This window comes from Euprymna scolopes, chromosome 39, assembly GCF_053919585.1.
Source record: "Euprymna scolopes isolate OS-2025 chromosome 39, ASM5391958v1, whole genome shotgun sequence".
Lineage (NCBI taxonomy): Eukaryota > Metazoa > Mollusca > Cephalopoda > Sepiida > Sepiolidae > Euprymna > Euprymna scolopes.
In genome coordinates this window covers 74,882,345-74,896,235 of record NC_136520.1, presented here as the reverse complement: position 1 = coordinate 74,896,235, position 13,891 = coordinate 74,882,345, and the positions used below count along the sequence as shown (strand labels likewise).

The 13,891-nt window shown below is 35.1% G+C and overlaps 1 protein-coding gene across 3 annotated transcripts in view; it reads right to left on the bottom strand.

Moving 5' to 3' along the window:
• Nucleotides 1-13,891, bottom strand: part of LOC145263876 (homologous-pairing protein 2 homolog) — a 197,314-nt gene that overhangs the window by 35,916 nt on the left and 147,507 nt on the right. Inside the window, exons 1-2 of one of the 3 annotated variants that reach the window (XM_080120957.1) lie at nucleotides 8,110-8,256; nucleotides 617-711 (exon numbers count right to left, since the gene is read on the bottom strand). In XM_080120957.1, coding sequence (XP_079977083.1) covers nucleotides 617-711; nucleotides 8,110-8,128 — 114 coding nt within the window. In that variant the 5' untranslated portion in view covers nucleotides 8,129-8,256. Of the gene's footprint in view, nucleotides 1-587; nucleotides 712-8,109; nucleotides 8,257-13,891 lie in introns of those variants that run through there. The other 2 variants (XM_080120956.1, XM_080120958.1) reach the window with 2 other exon arrangements.

Genomic DNA, 13,891 nt, shown 5'->3' with positions numbered 1-13,891 from the left:
CCCCCCGAAAGATGTTATAGGAAAAAAACTAACCCACATGCGGCGAGCGACAAATATTGAATATTTATCTTCCCGAAATCGAGCAAATTAAATAGACAGGCGAGCTTCGTTGTTAACTGTGAGATATTACGATTTGTATGTGATATAAAAAGTTTTAAAAAGTTGTGAACCGACCGACCTCTTCTCTGAAAGAAGCCTTTTGTAGACACACAGAAAAAGCGAACACACATACATACATTTTCGCTTTTATATTTATAGATGATTTGACTTTGCTCGTTTTATTTAAAAATAAAAAATAAAGATTGAAACATTTTTTCTTGGAAAAATTGTCGGTGAAAAAAAATTTTTTTTTTATTATTTATAGTCACCACTTGAAAAAAAATCATTCGCAAACACAACTGTTTCATTCACAATGTAAAGCTCTGATCTGGAAAAGTTTTTAGCAGTTTTATTTGGTCCGAAAAATAAATTGTGGCTAGCGTTAGGTGAGAACAAGAACAAGAAAAACGACCACGAATTGAAACATAAATATTTGAAGTTTTTGATAATGACTTAAAAATAAAACAAAATACTGTTAGAAAACTCACCCAATACTGCATTTCATATGACAACTCACCGTTTTTCCAAACTCCTTATGTAAATTGTTAAATATATCCACTGCACTGTAAGGTCGGTTTTGTTTGTTCAAATAATTTAAAACAGCATTATTCACTGCAAAAAAAAAATAAAATAAATAAAATAATAGATTAAATTCAAATGTAGGTAAATTTTCTGTCCTCTTTGCCAGATAAACCATTTTGCTAGACCATCAGGTTTCACCTTAATCAGGGCTCTTGGGTAATCTCCAAAAATACCGTTAGGGCTTACAACATGGCCGCCAGAAGAGTCAACAAAAAACTGCGAATAAAATATATAAAACTCGTAATTTCTGTTTTTAAAGTGGGTTGTCAATTTTCTTTATGAAATATACTTCCAAAATAAACTATTACAGTCGTTTAAAACATAATAGAAGTATTATTTTTTATTTTTTAAAAACAATGTTTACAAAATGTCTACGCACGTTCGTAGACATTTTGTAAACATTGTTTTTAAAAAATAAAAAATAATACTTCTATTATGTTTTAAACGACTGTAATAGTTTATTTTGGAAGTATATTTCATAAAGAAAATTGACAACCCACTTTAAAAACAGAAATTACGAGTTTTATATATTTTATTTGCAGTTTTTTGTTGACTATTCTGGCGGCCATGTTGTAAGCCCTAACGGTATTTTTGGAGATTACCGGCTCTTGGACAAATTTATCTTTAGTTGACCTTTGACAACTAGATATTTTCGTTTACTAGCCAAATAGAAAAGTTACTAGCTTAGCCCACCTGATTTTTGGAATATGACATCTTCATTCTGTGAAAAGTATGTGCATAATAAAGTTTTTCCCTTATTTTTTTAATAAGTATAATTCTAAATATACAGCAAATTTTATGTTGATACTTGAGGGTATAAACATTCTAATTGCTTCAGATGTTTTTTGAACAGTCTTCATTAAAAAAAAAGTATATTGTTCTATAAAACTTTTATTGTTTTAATAATTTAATCTTGTTTGTCTTATTAAAAAAAAAGTTGGACAAGTATTTCTCACTCAGTAGTGAAAGACTGTCAGTGAAAAAAAAAAAACACACACAATCGCCAAAAGATAAGCATTTCATTATTTCTAGCCGCTACTTTGAAAAATCACTCGCAAATGTGACTGTTTCACTCGCAATGTAGAGCCCTGTTAATAATAAATAATGCATTAACATACCATCATCATCATTATGACTATTGATGTTAGAGACAACAATTGTAATCTGTTGTATGTCCGTTAGGGTTCGATCAAATACAATTGTATTTCAATTGTATTTAAATACAATTTTAATGTAATTGTATTTTAACATCACAAGAAAAAGTAATTTGTATTTGTATTATGGCATCCAGGAAAATAGTATTTTGTATTTGTATTTATATTTGAGAGAGAGAGAGAGAGAGAGAGAGAGAGAGAGAGAGAGAGAGAGAGAGAGAGAAGGAAACTTTCAGAGCTCTAATGATAATAAAATGCAATGCGGACATGATATAGAATGTAATGTAGATGTCAAATTTGGAAGGAAATATTTCTTTTCTTTTTCTTCTTTTTTTTTGCATATTTTCAGATTTCTTTATTACTTTGAAAAAAAAAAGTACTTATATTTGTTTTTGTTTAAATCAGTTATTGTATTTTTATTTGTATTTTGAGATTGAGGAATAAAAGTATTTGTATTTTTAGACTTAGGAATAAAAGTATTTGTATTTTTAGACTTAGGAATAAAAGTATTTGTATTTTTAGACTTAGGAATAAAAGTATTTGTATTTCTGGTAACCTAAACGAAAGTATTTGTATTTCACTTGTTAAAAGTCAGTATTTGATCCAACCCTAATGTCCGTACATGAGTATCACCTGGAAATGAAAGCTGACTATCAGAAACCCTTGCTCCCAGAATCACAGTTAGTGTTGGCCCTTACCAGATTAGCCACCCAAACTGATTGGGTATCCCAAAAAATAAACCACAACAGACGTAGAGATGGAGAATAATGATGCATCACTATTATGGAGAAAATAGGACCCACAGCACGGGAATGTGTAAACTTAGATAAGTCTTAGTCTAAATTAGTTACTGGAATATCAACACATCATTAGATATGCATCAATATGACCATTGATGTATGTTAGGGGCAACCATTGGAATCTATTGTAATACATGCACAAATGAATATTACATGTCCTGTTTGTATTTTTAGGTGCTTTTGTTGTATAATGGGATTTCAAATAAAGGCATTTTAAGTAAAAACATTGATACGAACTTATGTGTCATGTTGAAATTAGTATAAATTCAAACATTTACAAAAAATGAGTAAAAAAACACAAGAAAACATAAAATTTATTGAATTATAGTTTTATTGTATTTGATAATGTTGAAAACTTTGTAAAATCCAGGGGAGGTTTTTTTTTTTTTTTTTTATATGGAGGTCACCACTTATCAGGCCCGGAAGCCACTCGGGGATAACGGTTATTGCGTATACAGTAATCAATGCGATAGTATCGTAGTAATCATCAGTATTGGATATTTGATAGGGTGTCTTACTTAAGAGAGCCGTTTGTCAGGAATTTGTTTATGTTGGACTTGAAGACATCCAAGTTGTAGTCAGGTGGGAAACGGGCAAATGGAGGAGAGTTCCACAGTCGTGCACTTCTAAGAAAGAAGCTCTGCTCATGGAATCTATGTTTGGATTTAGGCACAGATAAATAGGTAACTGTAGGTCATGATTTTCACAAAACAGAAAATGGTGGATTGCTAATATCTGTTTTTTTTGTAAAGAAAAAAAAAAATAGTTCTAGCAGATTTTCTCCTTGGTAATGCAAAGGCCAATCTTAACCTAGAAAAATGTGGTTGGAGACTGCACATCCGCTATCAATTGGGACGAAGGTAAACAAGATAAAAAGCAGGATGCATACACTGAAGCAAAACATGCAACAAGGGAAATATTGGTTGTGCGGTGGATCAAGCCGTGACTTTAAAGAAAAGACTAGGTTATCAGAGGCAAGAACTGCCCAGCATGGTCCACCACATTAAACGTCAATACAACAAAAGCAGCAGTTGTTGTCACACCTATGGACATTTAAGCCACAAGGACAGTTCAAGTGAGTTCTGCAGATGTGAGGAAATTTCAAGAAGCATCCAAAGAAATTATAAGGTAGGAGATGAAATAGTCATCACTCCAGTAAAATACTTGGTTATAGTCAACTAAAGTCATCTGAAGTTTTGTGCGAGCCTGTTACTGGAAGCAGAGAGGACTCAGAATTGTCCCTTCTGTTTTTTTTTATCATTAGAAATGTTTTCCGTGTAAATTGGGTAAAATATGATTATTTATGGGGACGGCTGAACAAAAACTTGTTTACATTGGATTTGAAGGCTACCATGTAATATTCAACCGGGAAGCAGCCTGGTGGAACACTGTTCCACAGGCAAGCAGTTCTGGGGAAGAAGCTTTGTTCATGGAATCTGCGTTTAGATTTAGGTACAGAAAGAGAGTAGGGGAAATTATTGATAGTGGTTGTAGCTAGTCAAGTGTTTTTTTTGTGAAAGTTTGACAAAGGGGAGATATGGATTGGTGTTCAGTCAAGCATGTGCCGTGAAAATAACAATAGAGCAGAGACAGGCTCGCAACATCTCTTCTGTGGGGAAAAAGATTGCAGGGAAAAGGAAAGGGCATCACCCACTAGGTTTCGAAGCTTCGAACTCTATCAAGGCTGGATAGGGTGCACCAAGTAGCTCCTACCCAAATATGTCAACAGTACTCCATTTTAGGGCATACTTGGCTCTTATACAGATAGAGGATTGCATCAGTAGTGAGATATCCTCTGGAGCGGTAGAGTGATCCAACCATGTTTATGATATGAGATCTTATTTTTTTAATAAAAACTTAAAAAATCAAACTATTTATTTGAACTTTTATAATAAAAATGTTTACGTAATAAGTAATTTTTTTTCAAATCAAGCATCATAAAAAAACATATCCAACACAGAATATCACCAAGATAGTTGCCTTTGATAAGAAAAGGTTGTAAAAAGTGTTTTGAAAAAAAAAAAAAAAAAAAAATCAGAATAAAGCGTGGAATGATATAGGTGTCGCCAAAGAAAAGACATGATTCCATTTCTGTTTGATGAAAACTGGTTTTCTTTTTTTGTTGCAGACCATCTACTAGTTTACCAGTTGTGTACAAATCCCAAGAGCGATAGGAGCCATCTATCATATCTGAATGTCAATGTTCAACAAGTTAGATCGGAGATGCGCCACTGTACAACTCATGCTCTCTACCAATCCAATTTATAACAACAGGGCCATTTCCAGCACCCTCAAAATGTATCGCTGGATTGCCATAAATAACAGGGACATGCCTAGGGTGATGAAAACGGTTTCCAGCCACGGTTATGGTTTTTGGTGTGGTTTCAAGTGAGGGTCACATTATACCACTTCACATTTTTGAAGTTGGCTTGAAAGTCAACACCAAAGTGTACCTGGATGTGCTGAAGAGTGTGGTGATTCCCTGGTGCAATCGGGTGGCCATTGGCAGATCCTGGGTGTGGCAGCAGAACTTGTCGCCGACCCACAAGTCCAAAGAGACCCAGGCATGGCTTCAGAAGGCATGCTACAATTTTGTACCCTTCTCTCACTCCCCCCCCCCTACTCCCCTGACCTGAACCCGTGGAACTTCTTCATTTGGTCATACATCGAGAACATCACCAACATGACCTCCCACAACACCAAAGCCAGTCTGATCGCTGCCATCTACCAAGTATTGACCGAGCTCCCGCCGGTGCTTGTGGAAAAGGCATACTGCCTATTCCGAACTTGTATCAAGGCAGTGATTGAGGCTGAAGGTGGCTACATTGAATAGATGTCGGCTCTACTACATAAACAAGTTACCTGAATTGATTTTTTCAATAAAAGTTTTAAAGTAACGTTGTAGTGTTGTTTTATCTAGGGCGACAATTTTATTGTTCCACCTTGTATTAAACAGGATCAGTCATGCAGAGGTGAAGAAACAAGACGATTATGCATTTTTTTACTGTGAATTCATGCCTAACAAGGCACAGTGCCACTTGGATGTAAGGGGCTACTAATTAGGACAAAATTTGCAGGGGTTCTATGTAGGGGAGTTGAGCAGCAAGATTTCTGTTCACATTATACTTGGAAGTTGGAGACAAAAATGGATGGTTACATTCAATGCTGCAAGACTAAACTTGTTTCCTTCAATAATTACAATAATTACAAGAAATCCCCTGATAGTAGCCCCCTACACCAAAGTGGCAATTGTTTGGGGTGAAAATGTAATAAAATGGCCAAAGACTCTTTATCTGAAAGTATATCTTTTAAACTCCTCGGCCTAACGTTCACAGTAAACATGAGTTGGAACAATTACATTGAGAGCATAGCAAGGACCGCTGCGAAGAAGGAGGTTCTCTCTACCGTGCTAGAAAGCTACTAACGCCCGAAAGTATCCTGTACCTCTATAAGGCCACCATTCGCCCATGTATGGAGTATTGTTGTCATATTTGGGCTGGTGCATCTGCTACTAGTCTCTCGCTCCTAGACAAGGTTCAAAAAAGAGTCGCCAGCCTGATAGGCCCTGAACTGTCATCTAAGCTCCAGCCTCTGTCCCATCAACGAAATGTAGCATCCCTCTGCCTGTTCTACATGTAATTTAATGGAGAATGCTCAGACGAACTGCAAGCACTTGTACCCCCTCAACGTAAATACCCCCGACAAACCATACTTAACATGGGGAGGGAAGGGTATTTTCTAACTATTCTCTATTTTTACTTAATGATTTAATGAAAAAAGATATCGTAAAACTTGAATTTAACTTGAAAATATTATTTTTAAAAAATAGCGCAGTAACAAAAGTGCTGCACTGCTGCATAAGCACCAGAGTTGATTTTTAGGGGTATTGCTCCAAACCTCCCCATGTTAAGAACGGCTTTCAGAATAAACACTCCCAACCTCCCCATGTTAAGAACAGCTTTCAGAATAAACACCCCCACCTCCATGTTAAGAACGGCTTTCAGAATAAACACCTCCAACCTCCCCATGTTAAGAACGGCTTTCGGAATAAACACCCCCAACCTCCCCATGTTAAGAACGGCTTTCAGAATAAACACCCACAACTTCATGTTAAGAACGGCTATCTATTCATCGTGGTCACAAAGTTCGTGTTTAATTTAGTACAACGTTATAATTGAAAACTGAACCCCCACGTGAAAAGTTATAAAAAATTTTTTTTTTATAATCTGAAACTTCAGTCTGTAATCAATGATATTAACAAAAAAGAAGTAAAAAAACAAAAAAAAAAACAAAAAAAAAAAAAACAGAAAATTATGGAATTTAGAGGGGAGGAAGGGTAGTCTCGACAACGTCCACCAAGAACGGCTTTCGGAATAAACAGCCTCTGGAGGTTGGACAACCAGTGCAGTGCACATTGACCATCAGATTCGTTTTCAGCGACTTCGAATACCACTAAAAAAACAAATTAGAGTGGTCGATGTTGTTGTAGCGTAAGGGAACATTACCCCCCCCCATTTTTTTTTTTAACTATACATATTTATTCAGCTCGAAAAACATACAGTGTTTACCGATGTATTCGAAAATTCAAGATGGAGTCTCAGTCTCACACCCTCTTTGACACCGTAAGTTTGGAAAAAGGTGTTATAAATAAAAAACTAGACAAAATACTATTAAAAACCCGCCGAATATATGTCAACCTATGTCACGGTAACATATATTGAGCGAATTTTTAACAGTATTTTATCCGTTTTTTTATTTATAACATCTTTTCCCAAACTTACCGTGTTAAAGAGAGAATCAGACGCCATCTTGAATGTTCCAATACATCGGTAAACACTGTATGGTTTTCGAGCTGAATAAACATGTTACATTGAATAAAAACACGAAAAATATATCCAGTTTGGTAGAAAAGTAACTTATCTTGCCTTTGATAACATTTATTTGTTATATATTTGTTTTTCGACAACTTTTTCGAATCTATGTGTACAGTAAAACAAACCCACTATTCAATACTTGCACCTAACAATAAACAAAAAAAAAAACAAGAAAATATCGTAAAAAAGTTGAATTTAACTTGAAAATCCTATCTAAAAAAAGATGGCCGCCAAAGAATACAATGCATAATACAACTTTTTATATATCGATAACTACATATCTATGCAAAATTTCAATGCGGTTTCCGTATTCAGCATAATCGAAAACCTATAAAAGTCGTCATTTAGAAGAACATTGTGGAGGGGGACCTAATCTAAAAATTTACAAAAAAAAAAAAAAAAAGAAATGACTCGATTTTTTGTTATCGTTGAAACTGAAAAAAAAAAAAAAACATTTAATAAGTGTTTTTATGAATATTTTATTCACTTTTTTTTACGATACGAAAAGTTTGGGGAAATAAACTTTTTCTTAAAATTAAATGTTTCCTCTGACAAAAAAAAAAAAATGGTCGCTACAAATTAATTCCATAAAGAAATTACCTTCTTTGTTTTTGCTCATCTTCGTAAGAATTCAAGAAATTTTCAATTTATAATTTTTTCAAACGAGAAGAAAAAAAATGAAAACAACTTTTTTTTCTTTTTTACGTTTAGCGCCAGTTGATACAAAACCTGGATTTGCATAAAAAACGAAACGAAAACGGAACGCAATAAAAACAAAAACGGGAAATAAAGAATGAACCAAGATTCAACAAATCTTGGGTGCTTGTTTAGATAGGGTCGAGAGACCGATTTTTCTAAATATGTCGTTTCAAACAAATATTACAAACAATATTACTTACTTGTCAAGTCGAAAGTAGTAATATATTCAAAAATTACGGATATTCATCGAGTAGAAATTTATTACGTTTCTGAATTTTTGAGATGAGGATTGGTTGTTGCGGGGGCCGGTCGTCCGGAGACAATCGACCCAACAACTAACAAGGTAGACACAGGCAGAAAACCGGTAAATAGGCAAAGAAGAATGACAGACAGGAATGTTCGTTTAAAGGACGAAAAATCACCCTTTTTATTTGTAAAAAGAAAGGATGTGTTTGATCGAGAGTCCTTGTCCTGATCTTGATTGGTCGGCTGGACGCCAGGAACGAGTGGCTTGAACTAGTCTGGATTAGTCAGGGGCCTAGACCTTCAGGAGAATATCAGAAGAAGGTTGAAGGTTCAATCCTCAGTGTGGGCGACCAAAATATACATTTGCAAATTACTTAAGACCTCTATCCAGTCATGGCAGACGGAACAAGAACATGCTACCCCCGTGAAGTAAATAAAGGGTTCCGCTCAAAATTCTGTCCAAATTTCAAAGTTCGACAGAAAACATTCCTCAGTTTGACCAGATATACCTGAAGAAGGTCGGAGGTTATATCGACCGAAACGTTGTGAAAATCACACTCAAGATGAGAACAGTAGTCCGATGAATAATAATACATAGAAAATTATTTAGTTACAAAAAGTATTTTTTACGGAAAATTTGGATAAAATTGGATTTTACTTAGATGTTATTTATTTTTTTTTTTACAAGGGTGTCACCATTTATCAAGGCCTGAAGGCCACTCGAGGATAAGAGTAAATGAATGTAAGGTGGTAGTGTAGTAATCATTAATGGTGTAAATTGGGTAGAATTTGATTATTGAAGGGGATGGTTCTACAAGAACTTGTTTACATTGGACTTGAAGGCTACAATATTGTAGTCGGCCAGGAAGCAGGCCAGTCGGACAGTGTTCCGTAAGAAGCAGTTCTAGGAAAGAAGCTTTATTTCTAGAATCTGTGTTTAGATTTAGGCACAGATACAGAGTGGGGGAAATCGTATATAGTGGTTGTAGCTAGTTGAGTATTTTTTTTGTGAAAGTCCAGCAAGGGAAGAACTATAGATTGGAGCTCAGACAAGCACCTGGCATGAAAATAATGATAGAGCAGAGACAGGCTGCCAACGTCTCTTCTGTGGGAAAGAGGTTGCAGGAAAGAGAAAGAAGGCATCACCTACTAGGTTTGGAAGCTGATTTTGAACTGTATCAAGGCAGGGTAGGGAGCAGCGAGATAAGGACGCTTCGAGGCAACCTCATCCTTGCCTACAATATCTTCCATGGACGGTGCAGCCTGGACTGAGATCTTTCCTCCACCTCTGCCTCGAATCGTGGGCTCTATGGGCATGTTAAAAAGGTCTACCTTTAGTGGTTCTGGAGGCTTCAATGCCAAGCAGCATTCTCGGTTCAAGTGTCATCTCCGTGGAAGCAGCCACCCGATGAGATTGTAAACCAGCCAACACTACAAAGTTTCAAGGTTGCCTTGGACAAACGCTGGTTGGATCTCCATCGTTTTTTTTCCTGTACAGTTTCCATTTGTGCCCCTAAATCCTCACTGATTTTTTTTACATAGGTATCACCACATTATCAAGGCCAAGAGGCCACTCGACGATAAGGGTTAAAGAGTGTACAGTAGAAATTGGACAATATAGTAATCATTAGTAATGAAAATTTGGTAAATTTGATAACTTATATGGAACGGCTCATCAAGAACTTATTTACGTTAGACTTGAAGACAACCATATTGTAGTCAGCCGGAAAGCAGGAAAACGGAAGACAATTCCACAGGCGTGCAGTTCTAAGAAAGAAGCTTTGTTCATAGAATCTACGTTTAGGTTTAGGCACAGATAAAGAGTGGGGGGAATTATTGATAGTGTTTACAGCTAGACGAGTGTTTCTTGTGAAAGTTTGGCGAGGGGGGACCATAGATTGAAGCTCAGTCGAACACTTTCCATGAAAATAACGATACATCAGAGACAAACTCGCAACATTTCTTCTGTGAGATAGAGGTTGCAAGGAAGAGAAAAGGACATCTCCTACGAGGCTACGAAGTCTATTTTGAACTCTATCAAGGCAGGCCAAGTTCTTTCTAGCAGCTCCTGCCCAGATGTGGCAACAGTATTCCATCCTTATCATGTTTAGGATGAATAAGAGTAAAAAAAGAAAACAAGTGAAGCATGCGTGGTCCCCCGTGAGTGCACAGTGAACAAGGCATAAAAAAAAATGACTAAGTTCAGTATTTGACCCCCCACCCCCATTTAGCCCTCAAAGTCCCCAGGGGGTGTCAAATCCTGGTGAAAATGAACAAACAGTGCAGTTTTAGGCATTAACATATGTAAATTTGAGTTCTGCACCTAAGTCCATCACTTTCCCCCCATCCCCATTTAGCCCCGAAAGTCCCCAAGGCCTTAATATATTTAAATTTGAGTTCAATGCCATGCAAAACTATTAAATAGACATACACAGAAAATTTGTGACAAATATGGTAAAATAGTCCCAAAAATGGAGTGTTTTTATTAGCCCTAAAGAGCCCCTGGGGCATACCCAAGAGTTATCACTAAGAATAGACAAACAAAATTATATAGAAATCAGTTTTTTTTTTTTTTTTTTTTTACATAGGCATCACCACATTATCAAGGCCCAGAGGCCACTCAAGGATAAGGGTTAAAGAGTGTACAGTAGAAATTGGACAATATAGTAATCATTAGTAATGAAAATTTGGTAAATTTGATAACTTATATGGAACGGCTCATCAAGAACTTATTTACTTTAGACTTGAAGACAACCATATTGTAGTCAGCCGGAAAGCAGGAAAACGGAAGACAATTCCACAGGTTCAGAAAGTTTTATAAAAATCCAAGGCATCAATTTTTTTAATAAGCACAAAAGTGTCAGTTTTAGTCATTTTAACCTGAAAGGCACTCCTAGGGAGGCAACTGGAGTTTTTTCTGGAAAATCCGTTGTTACTTTTTTACTCATATCATGTTTAATGTTTGTGCAAGAGTTCAAAAAATTCCAGGGCATAGTTATTGAGAAAAGTGCGAACAGACAGACGGACGAATGGATGAACAGATGAACGGAGAAGGGTGAATTTACAGGTCCACCCTCCTCAGTTACAAATGAAGTGAAGACTGGTTGGCAATTACTTTCGAAACGAGAGAGAGAGAGAGAGAGAGAGAGAGAGAGAGAGAGAGAGAGAGAGAGAGAGAGAGAGAGAGGGGGGGGGGTTCTCAGTTTTTTTTCCCCCATTTTGTAAATGTTTATAAAAGAGGACAGACAAATAATTTTTGCATTCAGTCCGCCAAAAATTAAGTGCCTATTCGTTGGTCACAGAAAAAAAAAAAAATTGCCTTGGCCAATCAAATTGGAATATTTTGCAAATTCATGATCACAAACAAAGGGAGATAATTATATACAAAAACAAAGGGGAGGTAATCCTTTTTCCTGAAATGAAAATATGTTTTTACAACGTTAAAAAAAAAAAAAAAACACTAGCCCTCACTTCAGGATAACAATAAATAAATAAATAAATAAATAAATAAATAAATAAAAATAAAAATTCTTTTGTTTCAATTTAAAAAGGCTAAAATAACGCTACACACAATGTTATTTAATTTTTTCTATTGTGTTTTATGTATCTTTCAATGAGGGCAAAGTTAAACACAACCTCTGTTTATTAATGCGTGGAAAAAAGCATTCATTTCGTCGTGGGCACATACATTATACAGATTTTTCTTTTTTCTTTTTTTTTTAAATGTTGGGGGTGATTTTTGAACAAGAACCAAATTTAATTTATAAAAAGAATCTGTACAGATAGATGGAGAGTAGCACAACTCCCCCCCCTCTCAAAATAAGCTAAATAAAATAAAATAATCAAAATTTAGTAAGTCCCTCCCACATCTCACTATTTTTTGGTTTGTAAGTACTGAAAACAAGCAGGTAGAACTCTATAAGGGAGTGGAGTTTTAAGTGGAAAGAGAAAAAAAAGCGAGTGGGAATTGTAGAATAGATGATATTGTTGAGTTATTTTCCAAACGTATTAGTTAAATGAATGCGATCATCCCACATAGTGTAGCAGTAGCAGTGTCAGAATTTTGGCAGAATTTTTTACATCCCCCAACAAAAAACTGCGAATAAAATTAAAAAAAAAAAAAAACTCGTAATTTCTGTTTTTAAAGTGGGTTATTTATTTTCTTTATGGAATATACTTCCAAAATAAACTATTAAAGTTATTTAAAAAAAATAATAGAAATATTATTTTTTTATTTGTTAAAAGACCGTGTAGACAAAATGTCCGCGTATTCAATCACCGCGAGCGGATATTTTGTCAACACAGTTTTTTAACAAATAAGAAATAATATTTCTATTATTTTTCAAACAACTTTAATAGTTTATTTTGGAAGTATATTCCATAAAGAAAATAAACAACCCACCTTTAAAAGAGAAATTACGGGTTTTTTATATTTTATTCGCAGTTTCGTGTTAGGGGTATCAAAAATTCCTACAAAAATTCTGATACACCTAGTGTAGCAGTGTCTTTCAAGGTGCTGAAGGCTACAGGAGGCGCTGCTTTTCCACTCAAATAGAGAAAACACACAATGACAGCACTTTGCACCAAAAATGTTAGCAGAGCTTACTGAAATCAAGCTGTCCCATTCCAGAGGCTGATCCTGGTTTACTCAGACTGACCACAATCTTAAGGCTTTTTGATTTTGCTACATGGATTTATTTCTCTTCGCAAATAAAAGACGATCCGTCATCTTTAAACGTACCTCAGCATTTGTCACTCTTCCTTTGTTCTTGCCATTCTCTTTTGCCTCTGTGTCTACCTTATATGTGTCGGTCGATTGTCGCATCTCCATCCCTCCTCCCGACCCGCTGTAACAATGGAGCGCAAAAAATCACATTCAGTAGCACACCAGTAGGTGTATCAGAATTTCTGTAGGAATTTTTGACACCCCTTACACGAAACTGCGAATAAAATATAAAAACTCGTAATTTCTCTTTTAAAAGTGGGTTGTTTATTTTCTTTATGGATTATACTTCCAAAATAAACTATTAAAGTTGTTTTAAAAATAATAGAAATTTTTTTTTTTTAAAAAACAGTAATGAAATTAATTGAATTTTACGAGCTCAGTATTTTTCAATTTTTAAAATTTAAAAATCTAACAAAATTTTTCTATTGATTCAATTTTTACGATATTTTCAGGGTCAATGTGAAATTTTATGCTCTTTCCAATAAACTGAATATAATATTTTAGACAAACGTTTTTTTTAATTCACGCTCCCCCCCCTCCATTTTCAAGTGTCTATTAAGAAGTAAATAATTAATTTACTCACCAAAGTTTTATATATCACAAATTGAAGATAAAAGATCAATAAATAATATATTCAAATTTAAAACAAAAAATGTAATGTTTTTTAGAAATTTACCTGTAACCTTTGTAGCAGACACAAATAGACCCGTT